This window comes from Chrysemys picta, chromosome 12, assembly GCF_011386835.1.
Source record: "Chrysemys picta bellii isolate R12L10 chromosome 12, ASM1138683v2, whole genome shotgun sequence".
In the NCBI taxonomy this organism is placed as follows: Eukaryota; Metazoa; Chordata; order Testudines; family Emydidae; genus Chrysemys; species Chrysemys picta.
Window position 1 is genome coordinate 21,908,076 of NC_088802.1, and position 14,663 is coordinate 21,922,738.

Genomic DNA, 14,663 nt, shown 5'->3' on the forward strand with positions numbered 1-14,663 from the left:
ATCACACCCTGTGACAGCCTTGAAAATCACCATCTGTGTGTTTTGGATGTGCTGGATCAGGCTGGCCAGAAAAAATACACATACTTGACTTAAACCTTATATTCATCCACAGGACATATATAGTGTGGGCAGCATCCTAGATATGTTCTAGTAATTATTTTGGAGAAGTTCTTTGGCATTTGTTATACACGCGGTCGGACTAGATTAGCACAATGGTCCTTTCTGGTATTAGAATCTATTAATCTAAGCACTGCATTCTTCCCCAGATTTTTACCCAGGAAAAAAAAGGGGGGTTAGTGGGTTATAGATTGTTGTAATAAGCCATAAACCCAGTGTCTTTATTAAGTCCATGATTTTTAGTTTCTAGCAAAGTTATGAATTTAAGCTCCCAGACTCCTCCTTTGAAGGTGTTGTTCAGGTTTCCTTTGAGGACAAGGACTGTGAGGTCAGATATGGAGTGATTGTTTTGTGACAAGTGTTCACCCATGGGTGATAATGTGTTTTTGTCTTTGTCATGCAGCTGCTGGAACGGTAGGTGTAGAGCATCCTCCATCTTCATCCACCAGAGCTTTGGTCTATCACGTGAAAGGTAAATATTCCCAGTTGGGAATAGAATATTGGTGCAACGATTCAATGTTGTTTACACTGCACAGACATAAAGCTGCTGCTAGAAATTCCTTGATGGATAATAGTTAATAAAACAAAGTAGCTAAATAGGGCCTGGCCACAGTCTTCAGTTCTGCTACTCCCTGCAGATAAAGGCAATCGGTGACGCTGATGTTCTTTACTGTGTGCATCTACGCAGTACAAAACCACTGCAAGAAGCATGAGGTCATTTGTTGAAATAACGTTATATGCACAAAGAAAACAGTGAGTAGTATTAGATCCACATAAGACAACTTTGACTGCTGAATTTCTGAGAAGAAGAGTTAAATGATGCATTCTGATCATGGCACTTTTGAAGGTACAATATGATCATTTTTAGTTAAGACTTAACCACCTCATTTTCTATTCTATTTTATTCATACTATACCAATTGCTATAATACTTAGTGTCTCTGTATATCTGGGTTATGCATTTATAGGTACAGGAAATCTAATATGGGATTTGTGAATTGAAATACTGTTTTTATTATTAAGGTACTTGGCAATAAAAGCAAAGGGCTAGATTCTGATGTCATATAACAGATCTATAAATCTAAAATAACTCCCTCTGAAGTCCATAGTAGAGCTGGTAAAAAAAAATTGAACACATTATTTCCTCCTTTGCCTGAAAAATGGCTTTGTATCGAAACTGAAATTCTTTTACCACAGGAAATTGAAAAAAGAGACCAAAAATGTGCAAAATTATATTGAAACAAAAATATTTTTAAAAATAAGTAAAAAAAAATTGAAAATTGGAAAAAATGAGTGAAATGAAGACAACTTCAGATTTTTTTCCCCCAGCTCTTAGGTAAAATTGTCAAAAGCACGTAAGAAACCTAGGAGCCTAAGTCTCATTGAAAGTCAATGGGACTTAGACTTTGTCTAGATAGGGGAAATTGACTGGCATAACTATTCTGGACTAATTTAGCTATTGTGGAATAACTCCCCCATGTGGACACTGTATTCAGAATAAAAGTGATTTTAGTCTAGATAAATCACTCTGCTTTGTAAGCAGAGTAATTTTTCTGGAATAAAGTAATTTTTATTCTGGAATACAGCGTTCCAATGGGAAGCAATTCTGGTATAGCTGTTGCAGACAGCTTATTCCACAATAGTTATGTTGGTTGATTTAAGTCCCATTTAGGCAAGATCTTCAACTCCTAAAAGAGCCTAAGTTACTTTTGAAAATAGGACTTAGTCTCCTAAAGAACTTCTTGTTTTGATTGTGATATGAATCATCTAGATCTAAGTCTCAAAACCTTGCATCTGGCAGCATTTCAAATATTTTCCTTTTTGTATTAGCTGTGTTGTCCCTGTCTTTTGCACAGAAACATTTGCCATTTTTTGCATGTTGAATTGGTTTTCTTAAACATGTGCGACACAAGATCCTTAACTCTTTCAAATCGGCCCAACTCCATTGAGGACACTATGTAAGATTTGCATGAGTTTGAATCTGCAGTCTTAACTAAAACAAGTTCCCATTGATGGGAGTTTTCAGTCGATGTGGACTTGAAAATTAGCCCCAAAGATTTCTACAAACAATTAAAAATATGCTTACTGCTTACTATCGGGAGCATCCATTCACATGAATTCCACATCTTCAGTTGGTGCAAATTGGCATAATTCTACCGAAGTTTTTTGTAGTTATTGAAGGTTTTTTCGATTTTTTTTTAAACTTTGCCTGCCTATAAATTTCAATGACTATAGATGGAAATATTTTTCATCAATCTGTATGTGTACTGTGACATCGACATTTATCAACATTTGCTGATAAAAATTTAATTCTTCAAAGCTGACCTATATGTCATAGTGTTTGCAGAATTAGCAGAGCTGCTCGAAAAATGGAATTTGCATCCTGTAGGAAATTCTGATACTTGAACATTTGTTTTCATTGCAAACTGGGGCAAATTATTGAAATATTAATTTTTTTTCTCAAACAAAAAATTCTGTATTTTAAAATAAAAAAAGACATTTTTGATCAAAATGAAATGTTTCTTTCATCATTTCAAAATAAAATGTTTTTTTTAATGTCGTCAAAATGAAAAAAAAAAGAAATGTCAAAATTAAATGAAAAGTATATTTTGAAATTGACATTTTAAGTTGAAATGTCAATCTAGAACTATATTTTTCATGAAAATAAAAAAAATCTTACAATTGTCATTTTCCTTTCAATTTCATTTAAACTACGTTTTAAGATGGGAAAAGTCTTGTTCATACAATTTTGACCATGTCTAAGAATTACTCACTATTGTATGCACACATATACAGATATTATCAATGCTGGTTTACATTTATCATGTCTACCACCACCTTTTTCACTTAAAAAGAGTCAGTGTGGACCAGAGGATGTTTTTCTAAGAGATCTGCTCTAGGAAATATTTTGGAGAAGTTCTCTGGCCTGTGTTATACAAAAGGTCAGACTACATGATCACAATGGTCCCTTCCAGCCTTGGAATCGAAGAATCCAGTCTCAGTGTTTCCTTGTACTCCTCTGTCTGTCTGTCTCCATCTGTTGTCTCTAGTCTGATACTTAGACTGTAAAATCCTTGGGGCATAAACTGCCCTTTTGTTCTGTGTTTGCACAGCACCTAGTACAATTGGGTCCTGGTCCAGTATTGATGCTTTTATGTGTTATGGTAATAAAATAAATAATAAATAAATAATTATTATTATTAATAAAGCCCTGTTCTCAGAGCTAACAATGTTCTTCTGGGTTTCTTTTTCTCTCTGTGAAGACATGTCTGACATAGAGGGGGAAAACCAAACGACCATCACAGAGTTCATCCTCCTGGGATTTGGTGACCTTCATGAGCTGAAGATCCCTATATTCGTGGTGTTCCTGGCTGTCTACATAGTAACACTCACAGGGAATATCCTGATCATTGTGACGGTATCATATAACCACAACCTGCACAACCCCATGTACTTTTTCCTGAGCAACCTGTCTGTCCTGGAAGTCTGCTACACTACCAGCATCGCCCCCAAGATGCTGAAAACTCTTCTGGTTGTACAAGAAGAGGTTTCCTTCTCTGCTTGCCTCCTGCAGTTCTACATCTTTGGCTCTCTGGCAGTTGCGGAGTGCTTCCTGCTTGCTGCCATGTCCTACGACCGCTACTTGGCCATATGCAAACCACTGCATTACGCCTCCACCATGAGCTTCCAGCTTTGCTTTCAGTTGGCAGCGGGGTCATGGGTTATCGGGTTCCTCTCACTGGTGGTCACCATGCCCATGGTTTCTAGGTTACCTTTCTGTGCTTCCAAGGAGATTGACCATTTCTTCTGTGACCTGATACCCATCATTAAACTTTCCTGTGGGGATACCTACATGGTCAGGATACCGGCTTTCATCATAGCCTCCCTTGTGTCCTTCTCGCCCTTCCTTCTAACCCTACTGTCCTACTACAAAATCATCTCCACCATCCTGAAGATCCCTTCTTCCACAGGGAAGCAGAAAGCCTTCTCCACCTGCTCGTCCCACCTCATCGTGGTGTCTGTGTTCTATGGCACGCTTATGGTGGTCTACGCGGCTCCCGTAGCCAACCAGTGGCCAAACTTAAACAAGGTCTTCTCCATGCTGTACACAGTGGTGACCCCACTGATCAACCCCATCGTATACAGCCTGAGGAACACAGAGGTTAAAGAGACATTGAGAAAGCTTTTCAGTAAAAGTTCATTCTAAGTGCATGACTGGGGTCTCTGTCCTATCTTGATTGCTAAATCCTTTCTTGCATTATACACACAAGTAGTCTCACTGAAGTCAATAGCCCAAAGTCCAAACTTTGTCAAAGCTGCTGAAGGGATTTGGATGCCCTATACATATACGACTTAATACCAAACGAAGGATGTGCCAGTAGCTAGGACACTAGCTTGGAACTTGGGAAAACTACTTTCAGTTCCCTGCTCTGGTACGTTTCCTGTGTGAGCTTGGCTAAATTATCAGATTGCAAGGCCAGAAGGGACCATTGTGATCATCTAGTCCAATCTCCTGTATAACGCAGGCCATAGAATAATACCTAATATAATTCCTAGTGCAGATCTTTTAGAAAAAAAATCCAGGCTTGATTTAAACATTGTCAGTGATGGAGAATCCACTACAACCCTTTGTAAATTGTTCAGAGGGGGGCAGAGAGCTATGCTGTGTTTACACATGGATTAGCACCCAGGAGGCAAATTATGTATTTAGCAGCAGAGGGGAGATGCAGATTTGTTATGTCCTGCCCCTTGTGGGCAGTGCCGGTAGTGACTGGACATGGGGAACTCTTCATCCAAATATTGCCAGCGGTGCCTCAGCCATGTGCCCACATGCAGCCCCACTGACCTCAGCTAGGTTCCATATGAATGCAGGTGTACACCTAAATTCAACAATTTGTAGAAGAAGGGCCTTAGTTTTCTACTTGCCGCAACCAGTAGCCTTACTTTCCTGCACCCCAATATTTGATATTACATTCAGCAGCCAGAGATTAACACATATGCAAAAATGACCAGCAATGACATTAACATTGGGATCATTATTTTTCAGATTTATCGCCCCAAGGAGATGAGATAAGCCCACAGAGTTTGATGTTTCTCCAAAAATGACATTGCTGGTATGTAATTTGAGATAATGAGGTCTCAGAGTTGACACCACATTAAGATGAACGAGGGAAGAGCACACCACTCTTACAAGTATTGGTCTTGATTGTGCCCAGCCTTACCCCTTGTGCATTGTCCCTTTGCAATGTCAATGCAATGTAAAACTCTAGCAAATCAGAACTAGGGATTGCCATTTTCTGTTTCCATCTAGCACAATGGGGATTCATTATGGTTGGCTTCTAGGACCTATGACAGTATCAATGTTTAATTCATGGATTTTAAGGCCAGAAGGGACCATTACAATCATCTCAACTGTACCTCCTGTGTAATACAAACCAGAGAGAGCCACCCGGTCATTCCTACATCAATTCTATATACTGTGGGGGCAGTTATATTGTGACACTGTGGTTGAGCTAGAGTTTATCTTTTAGAAAGAGATGTCCAATCATGATTTAAAGGTTTCTAACCATCAGAGGAGTGAAGTTCTGAAACAGCCTTCCATGGGGAGCAGTAGGGAGAAAAAAACCCTAAATGGTTTCAAGACTGAGCTTGATAAGTTTATGGAGGGGATGGTTTGCTGAGACTGCCTACAATGGCATGCAGCCAATCTGTGACTGCTAGCAGGAAAAATCCCCAATGGCCAGAAATGGGACAGTAGGGGAGAGCTCTGCGTTACTACATTCATTCCCAGGTGGGTCTTGCCCACATGCTCAGGGTCTAACTGATTGCCAGATTTGGGGTCGGGAAGAAATTTTCACCCAGATCAGATTGGGGGTTTTTCACCTTCCTCTGCAGCATGGGACATGGGTCACTTGCAGGTTTAAACTAGTGTAAATGGTGGATTCTATTGAACTTGAAGTCTTTTCACCATGATTTGAGGACTTCAGTAACTCAGGCAGAGGTTAGGGGTCTATTACAGGAGTGGGTGGGTGAGGTTCTGTGGCCTGCAATGTGCAGGAGGTCAGACTAGATGCTCATGATGGTCCTTTCTTACCTTAAAGTCTGAGTTTATGAGAAGGCCTCTGATACCCTCTGCTGTTCCCTACAGCTGTCACAGGCAGAAGCTTAGGGTGTTGTATGCTTCTTTGCTTAGAGTGATGGAGCGGTGCACCCAGCCCGGCTCCCACTCCAGCCAATCCTCCCCACCCAGGCCTCTGACCACTCCCCTGACCACTCCCCACAGCAAAGCCCCCTGCTCCCAATCCGGCCAGCCCCAACCCAACTAGATTATTCATTCCTGAGGCCCCAAATGGGGTCATGGACCCATGGCAGAGTAATATGTCACAGCCATAGACTCTTATTGTATATGTGTAGGGGTTTTGTTTGGTTTTGTGTTTTCAGAAAACCAGTGCAATTTGCACTAAAAATGTTGGATAAAACACTCAGCTCAGCCTACATGAGCAATGAAGATTTTCTCTGGTTGTTAGAGAGCTCAAGTTTGGAATTTTAAAGGCTTGTAAGGGAGATGCCTAAATCCTATTAATTCTCCCATTGACTTTAAAACCCTAAACCAGAACAAGTCTACTATTTCTCTTCATTTGAATGTAAAGCCTCATGGGTCCAGAACCCAGGTCTGCAGAGCTCCCAGGTAGTTAACAGCTCCAGCTGCCTCCAAGCAGTAACTGTAACCAGCTTGCACTCCACTTCCCATGACCCACTGTCTACACAGACCATGGGACATTCCATCTCCAGGGTTTGACAGGCAGCAGCCCCATGGCTCCTTGCCCTATGTAAACCCAAGAGGCACTCCAGAAAGTGTCCAAGCAACAGTATGGATCTTCTGTAGCTGTTATGATTGTTCTTGTTCTATACTCTTGAACATCTGCCCTGAGCTTGGACTTTGTTTCCTGACTCAGACCCTGAAACCTGACTTGGACTCTGACACTCGGTACCGACCCTGGCCTGGAACTGACCATGAACTCCTCGTCTACTCCTAGCCTCAGGTTTGCCCCTGCTTAGACCCTTGGCCCTTATTGCCCTTATTGAGATCCTGACACTGATAGTCTTTCAAATATCACTGGGGACTGGGCAGGTTGTGTAGAGTGATCTGAGTGTATTCCATGAGGAGTAGTCAGCGTTTATATGTGATGAAGTGGGAGTTTTCTATAATATTTTAATAAATGACACGTATGGCAGTGACTTACTTGCCTAGGTATTGCTACCAAGTGGATGTAAAAGGGTAAACGGGCTCTTGGGGCTGAACTGTAGTCACTGTCTTTGGGGGATAGGAATGGGTCATTAAGAAACATCTGGAACTGACCCATTTCAATAGAGGATCCAGAAAGACAGTGGGAGCCCCAAGGACTGAACAACTGACATCTGCCCATGGGCAACTCCAGCAGGCAGAATATGTGAACTCAGCATGGGTCTGCAGGAGGAGGAGGATTGAACAAGAGGTGTCAGGTGGCTGGGTTAAGGGCAGCTCAGCAGCCCTCACCTGGAATTGACAGAGGGAGAGAGACAAAAATGGATTCCACCGCAGCTTGGCTGGGTGGAGCACTGTCTGGGCCAGGATGGACTGCAGGCTGTGCTTCTCTATACAAACACAGGGACTCCCCGATGCTGTGTTCCAGTTGAAAAGGCTTCCTGGTGTCACTGTGAATGTTTGCTGAGGCGTATGTGTCCCTGAAGAGTGTAAAAGTCTCTGTGACCAGGGGTCTCCCTCAATTGGACTCGCTGTGCAGAGCTCATGGTGTGAAAGGCCACAAGAACTTAAAGAAAAGTTGGACCCTGTGGGGTTCTGGCACACTGAAGGGGTTCCTTTAAGGGACTGATTAAAGGTTGGGACATAGCATAGATCCTATGAGCCATAAAAGGTGAACATTAAAATAGGTAGTAGCCTACTTTAACTTACCCCATTTATACTCTCCTGGTAGGCCGACCTACCTACCCACTCACCGTGTTGATATCTACCCATCTACCTACATATACACAGGCTGGGATTTTTCAAGAAGCCTAAGGGAGTTAGTTGACAGTCAATGGGATTTGGGTACCTAACTCCCTTATGCGCCATTGAATATGTAAGATCAGATCCAACTGGTCTCCCTTAGACTTTAAATATTCTCCTTAATTTCTTTGCATTGCTCCCTGTAAAGTGTTCTCAAATATAATTATGCCTTCCTCTCTCTGAGCCTTCTAACTTATAGGCCAGTTGTCTTCCAACTTCTTTCATCTCTGTACTGCTTTGGGAGAGAGCGACTTCTTCCAATACTTCAGTCTCCCCAATTCTTGGTTTTCAAAATATTCCTCTCTCCAGACCAGAAGGAAGGGTATCATAGGGCCAGATTTACAAAGATAGTTGCCTACTGGGATTTTCCAAAGCATCCAGGCACATAACTCCCTTTGAAATCAGTGGGAGCTAGGTACTTCTAGGTAATTATCTGTGTCTTCAGTCACCTAAATACCTTTAAAAAATCTGGCCCATAGACCTTTGGAGGACAATGAATCACTGTTTGAGATCAGCTGTGCTGGATGATAGAGGTTGGCTTCTTCCTTGACTGACAAGCCTTCATGAACAAGATTCCTATCCAATGTACTTTTTACTACTCAAATCATTAGGTTTGATCTCAGTTTTTACTCAGGCCTTACTCCCTGTAAAACTCCCATTGATTGAAAGAAAATTGCATTTCAATGCATATTAGCTGCCTAAATCTTGTAGGATCTTTTGAAAAATCCCAGCCTCCATTGCTTTACACACACACACACCACCATCACACTCTTTTCAGGAGGACCTTAAGGTGAACAACAAAACAAGGAAGTTTTGACAAAAAAACAAGTCAAGTTTCCTGAGAGAGCACCATGGGTGTTTCCCCTATATAACAAACTACTTTATTTTCCCTCATGAAATGGAAACTGCAGGTGGCATTGCCAGAAGCACCTGAATTATTTAGAGCATAAGTCAATGGGACTTGGTTGACTGGAACATCTGGAAGAGGAGGTGGTGCCCCTTCTTCCAACCATTAGCCTAGTGTCACTTACTGGTGTTCTGGAAGACCTGGGTTCAATTCCTCATTCTATCTCCTCTAGAGCAGGGATTGAAACTTTGACCTCCCAGCTGAGGTCCCTAACCACCAGTATATAGGTACACTAGAGTGAAATTTTCTCAGGCTTTTCTATTGAAGCTATTCCACTTTATATAAAATACTTTGCTAGTCATTGGGCTAGAAAGCTTGAGGAAAATCACACTGTAGCTAAGTGTTAGGGGACTCCATTGATAGGTTCAACTCTGTGGTCCATTGAGTATTTTATTTCATTATTTATACAATGTGGAACAGCTTCAATACTCCAGAATACCTTATAGTCCAGAGATTAAGGCACTCCTCATAGATGGGAGATCTCCACCCCCCCAACAGGTACACAGGGGAAGAGAATCATGGTCCCCCACATGCAAGGAGAGTGACCTAACCAACGGACTGAAGTTACAAGAAAAGCAGCAGCAGAGGGACTCCTCTTCCTCCTGCTATTTTGTGAATTTAGCCCAACATTTATTTTTCTGGTTGAAACAATTCAGCAAAATTTCTGTTAAAATCATGAATAATTTGTATTTGACTAAAACTTCCTTTTTGGTGAATAAATAATTCATCTGAAAAAACTTACAACGTATCTCCTCTGTCTCACCGGCTGTTTACTGCCATGTTATACAGCCTATTTATTCCTTTTTCCCATTCCCTAGCCTGTGTTCATTTATTAGGGAAGCTTAAGGCTATCTGGCCATGTTGTCTTTTTGTGGTAAATATATATTATGGCTAGGAGCTTCAAAGGAGTGTAGGGGAGATGAAATGATTTGCTATTAGAGGGTCTAGCTCCTTTGGCTGTTTTGAAAATAGGAGTCTAAATACTTTTTTTTTTTAAGTGACTGTTGCTGAGATTGTGTACCTAAATCTTGTGATAATCCAAGTATCATTGCTCTAAGTTTTAGGCACTACAGAGCTTTGCTTGAGTGCTGACCTAGCCCAGTGTTACTGGTTGCTTGTTACAGAGATTTAACTTCAGGGATTTTGTCCCAAGGGGAAAAAAACAGCATTTAAACCATTCTCAAGAAACCAGCTTTTAGTCTCTCAGGCAGTTCAGGAAAGGCTCTTTGTTCCACTCCCACAGATAACTCTACACACCTTGAGTGGTTTCACTGCTCCTAGTAAGAGGTCCAAAGGTCACATCCATAGACCTACTGGATGTCTTGAGATGCTCTATTCCAGACGCAGATAGACAGACTAGATAGTCTACCTACCTACTTATTGATTTGGCTAAGAAAACAGAAAGAGAAAACCACAGGTCAGAATGATCTCACCATATTCATGATCCATGTTTAATAGGCAGGTGAGTTGATTAGTAATTTTAATCCTTTTTAATCTCTTTACTCTTTCAATTTCAAAGGACCAGATTCTGCCCCACTTATCTAGGGGTGGGTCTTTCTGCAGAGTTCCATTAACTTCTGCCTGGAAGGGGCCATGGCTGACAAGCCAGCTACTATTTGAATCACCAAGCTTTCTCTCTCGTGCACAACAGCACTGAGACAAATGAGGTGTGTGTGTGTGTGTGATGGTCATTCTATGGAGAAGGAGTTTAGCTTTGGAATTCACTTTGCAAAGAATTTGCCTATGTTGACATTAAGGTTCTAGTACAAGATCTCTTCGCTTGGACATTTGTCTGATTAGCTGGGCAGGGGGGGGAATTAAATTTTCTTTCTGGGGAGAAATACAGTATTAAACATAGATTTGATATTGGACAGAACACTGGACAGAATACTTTGTTCACATTTCCACTAAAAATCAATGTCAAAATAGCCACTCACTTCCAAGAGGGCAGGAGAGAGTCTCTCATGTATGAGCAGCCTGATATTCAGATGTGCAGGACACTGAGTCAAAAGTCCCATTGGATTAGTTTTTCAAAGGAACTTTAGTGATTTTTAGGCACAAATTTTCAAATCATGTCAGCATGCCATGAGAGTGTTTTCTGGGGACATCCATTTATGATTATCATTATTATTGTCCCTCAGTATTACATAACGTGTTTTTTTTAAATAGCTTTCACAACATATTAAATCTTTAAGCTTAAAAAGAAGAAAGCTGCTGTCTAAAATATGTCTCCACGAGTGACCAATAAATCCTGCTTGAATGGAGTCTGTAGGTTTGTAGGGTGTGGAGTTTTGTTAAAACCTCTACAGAATTCCTGCATTATAGGTGCTCAAATTCATTCATTGTCATTTGACTTTCCTGAACATTCTCACAGTGCCTAAGAGCGCTGTCGGCTGCAAGTCACTGAACATGATGTCTTGCAGTCCTAACATGTTTTATCTCTAGGGATTGCACTATGTGCTCCAATAACTGCTGGGGTTGTCTTTGTTCTAGTTTTCCATAATTGCGTGCCTTCAAGGCAGCGTTCTTCATACTTTGCCATTCTCTCTCCTTGTTTTTTTTTTTTTTTTTTATGTTTCTGTCTGCTGGCAAGGCAACATCAATTAACATGGGCTTGTTTGTTGTCTTTTCTACAACTATGTCTGACCTGTTTGACCGCACCATTCGGTCCGTGACAATTGCCAGATCCCATAAACCTTACCCTCTTCATTCTCTAGAGCACTTTCAGTTTGGTGTTCCTAATAGCACATAGTTTGTGGCAACCATGGATTTGTACAGAGTCTCTAGTGTAGACACTTTGCAACCTCACTGTGTCTGTTCATATATTCTCTTCCAGATAGGCTCTAGCAGTTGCTCAACACATGCACCACCATCTTTTCCTTTTTAGAACACATTCTGCGGCTCGGGGAGCAGTTGTCGGTCAATTTTACTTCTTAAATAATTAAGTCCCTTAAGGATTTTTCTTGTCCACTCATAATGAGGCTCTCTCTCTTTTTTGAGGGATCCTTCTACAAGTCATGAGTTTGTCAATCTTCTATCACCAATAGGTTTGATCTCTCTCCACCACTGTCCGTGCATTGATCCTTATTCAGGAAAACTGACCTGTAAACCTTGTAAACCTTTCAAATCTTTTTTGGCAGTTTGCTTTCTCCTTTCTTTCATGCTTTCTTGGGCTTGGATGCAGCTCAGTCATTGCTTGTTATCATGACCGGATGATCTTTATTCTGGTTGACTCCTGATATATTTTGATTATCTTCATTATCAATTACTTCCTCCACAGATAGCAGAGGTTTTCCTTCATCACATCATGGGATGTACATCCTGTCCATGACTTGATTGCTGTCTAATATTCTGTGCATCACCAGCAGCTGTCTTCTTTGGATGTCAATTTTTTTCTTCTCTTCTTGATTCCACTTGATCACTCCAGCAATGTTCTGTACTACTGGCATCACCCCACATATTAACGGCTCAGATAAAATTCTTAGACTTGAGTTTTGTCAGTAGAGTAGTCCTTATACATCTGTAATATTCTTTCCTCATTTCTCTTTCAATTTATTATGTTGTAGCTTCAACAATTCCCTGATTCCAAGATATGTGTAGGGGTCATACTGAGATATCATGGATAGTTCCTTCATTAATTGTATAGCATCAGATTATACCAGTCTGGCCATCTTTACAGATGCTGACACACAGTTAGCCAAGCCAACCTGTATATATTTATATATTCACCAATTTTTTCTGTACATCATTGATCTCTGTATTTCCTTTTTGTGACTGTTCATGTAGTTCAGATTGTTCATATGTTGTTGATCTTTGCTGATATGATAAATTGTGGTTAGCTCAACAAGCATCCATGTCAGTGGCAGAATGGCTACCACAAACAGCACTAGTGCTAAGGAATCCCCTTGAAAGATTTCTCTTTTTAATTTGAACCTCATCAATAAGTCCCTTCCAGGTAGAGTCGAGTGTTCCAGTTAAACATCGATTGCTGCAGAAAGGAAATGATCTGTGGGTGAACCTTGGACATTTTTAGTGTCTCAGTGATCCTTGATTGTGAGACACTGTTGGATGCTCTCTGGTAGTCTACACACACAATCACTAACTTTTTTCTTTCTTTGTTTTGCATCTTGTGTGATCCTCTTGTTTAGCCAGAGGTGGCCTTTTGTTCCTTTCATGTTTACTGTGCTGCCTTTTTGCTCAGGAACGAGCATTCCAATGTGAGCCAGCACTATCCAGATCGTATTTGCCGCAATTATTGTTAGAAGTTTCCATATAGTTGGTAAGCATGTGGTCAGTCTATAATTCATAGGATCACTACAACTTTCTTTCTTTCTTTCTTTCTTTCTTGTATGAGAAGAGTTGTCCCTGTCATTATCCACCTTGGAAATCCATTCTTCAAACATTTATTAAGTTATTCAAATAAACAATCATGGAGTGTTGTAAAGTGTTACAACCAGAATCCACGCGCCCCATCTGGTCCAAGTGATTTCCAATTATCTCAGTACCTCATTTCTTCCTTTGGTTTTTCTGTGTATTCCTCTGTGGTGTGTTTTGTAAACTTTTTCTCTCATTTTTAATCTGGTTTGCTGTCTGCTTATGTTGTACAGTCTCAGACCAGAAGCAGTGAAACTCTTCAACGTCATTTATTGGCTCTCTATTTTTGCCTATTCTGTTTTTTAACATCAGTCAGAAGAAAGAATTTCCTAAGGACTCTGGTGAAGTGACTGTTCTCTTGATAATAACTTTGTGCTTTTCAAGTCCATGACTCTAAGCGGTCAGCTTCTCTTTACATTGTTCCTTCACAACTCTCACATCCTTTCATTCAGATGATATTTCATCTCCAAAGCTGTTTGCTGCTCTTTTCTCTTCAAATGATTGTGCTCATATTCATGAAAAAAAATGTACTCTTCTGTTTTAACCTTCATTTCCAAGGAGGTTCTTGAAGATAGGAAGTTTTCCAATGGTTCATATGTTCAGATGGCTTCATGTTAAACCAATGAGCTGCTACTGTTACTGTAGCATAAATTATATAATTGTATTGGCTAATCCTTGTTGTTTTTTTCCTCCAGTTTCGTTGAGCACTTCATTAAGTGCTCACATTATATCATCCAGTGTGTGATGGTCTACAAATTTCACAGTTGATAGTGCTGGTGCTCAATGTCTCTTACACTCTGCATGATCTCGATCAACAAATCCTTCATATTTTCTGTACTTCTTTCAGAGTGCTCTTTCACTCATATTTGTCCTCAAATTTCTTCCATTTCTGGCTTCTGTTTATCCTATGTCACTGCTCCCACAAAAATATTTGCATGTAACTCTACATGACTAATCTTCCTTTTCAGGCTTTCAATCTCCATTTGTGTAAATTCTCCTCTTTGGAATAAAGCTCGCAGTTGTGCAGTGAGTCTGTGCTTGGTCATTTCTTTCTCGGTGTTCTCGTTTCTCTCCTTCCAGTGTTGGAGCATTTGTTTGCTCCAGGCTCTCTCTTCTGGTTTTGGCAAAAGACAAGCTCAGATCATTTCTTGGTTTATAAGATGAGTCATTTTCACACTCTGTTGTCACAAATGATCTCTGGTTGTTTGGACAGTTGCAT

At 40.6% G+C, this 14,663-nt stretch overlaps 1 protein-coding gene across 1 annotated transcript; it reads left to right on the plus strand.

Moving 5' to 3' along the window:
- Positions 1-3,381: 3,381 nt before the first annotated feature.
- Positions 3,382-4,323, plus strand: LOC101937338 (olfactory receptor 6F1-like). Its single transcript, XM_005312445.2, has one exon. It carries the CDS (start codon positions 3,382-3,384, stop codon positions 4,321-4,323), a length of 942 nt encoding a protein of 313 aa, XP_005312502.2.
- The last annotated feature ends 10,340 nt before the right edge of the window (positions 4,324-14,663 follow it).

Bases quoted from the DNA above. Each gene is read 5' to 3' on its own strand.
- LOC101937338 (XM_005312445.2), top strand. From the start codon at position 3,382: ATGTCTGACATAGAGGGGGAAAACCAAACGACCATCACAGAGTTCATC.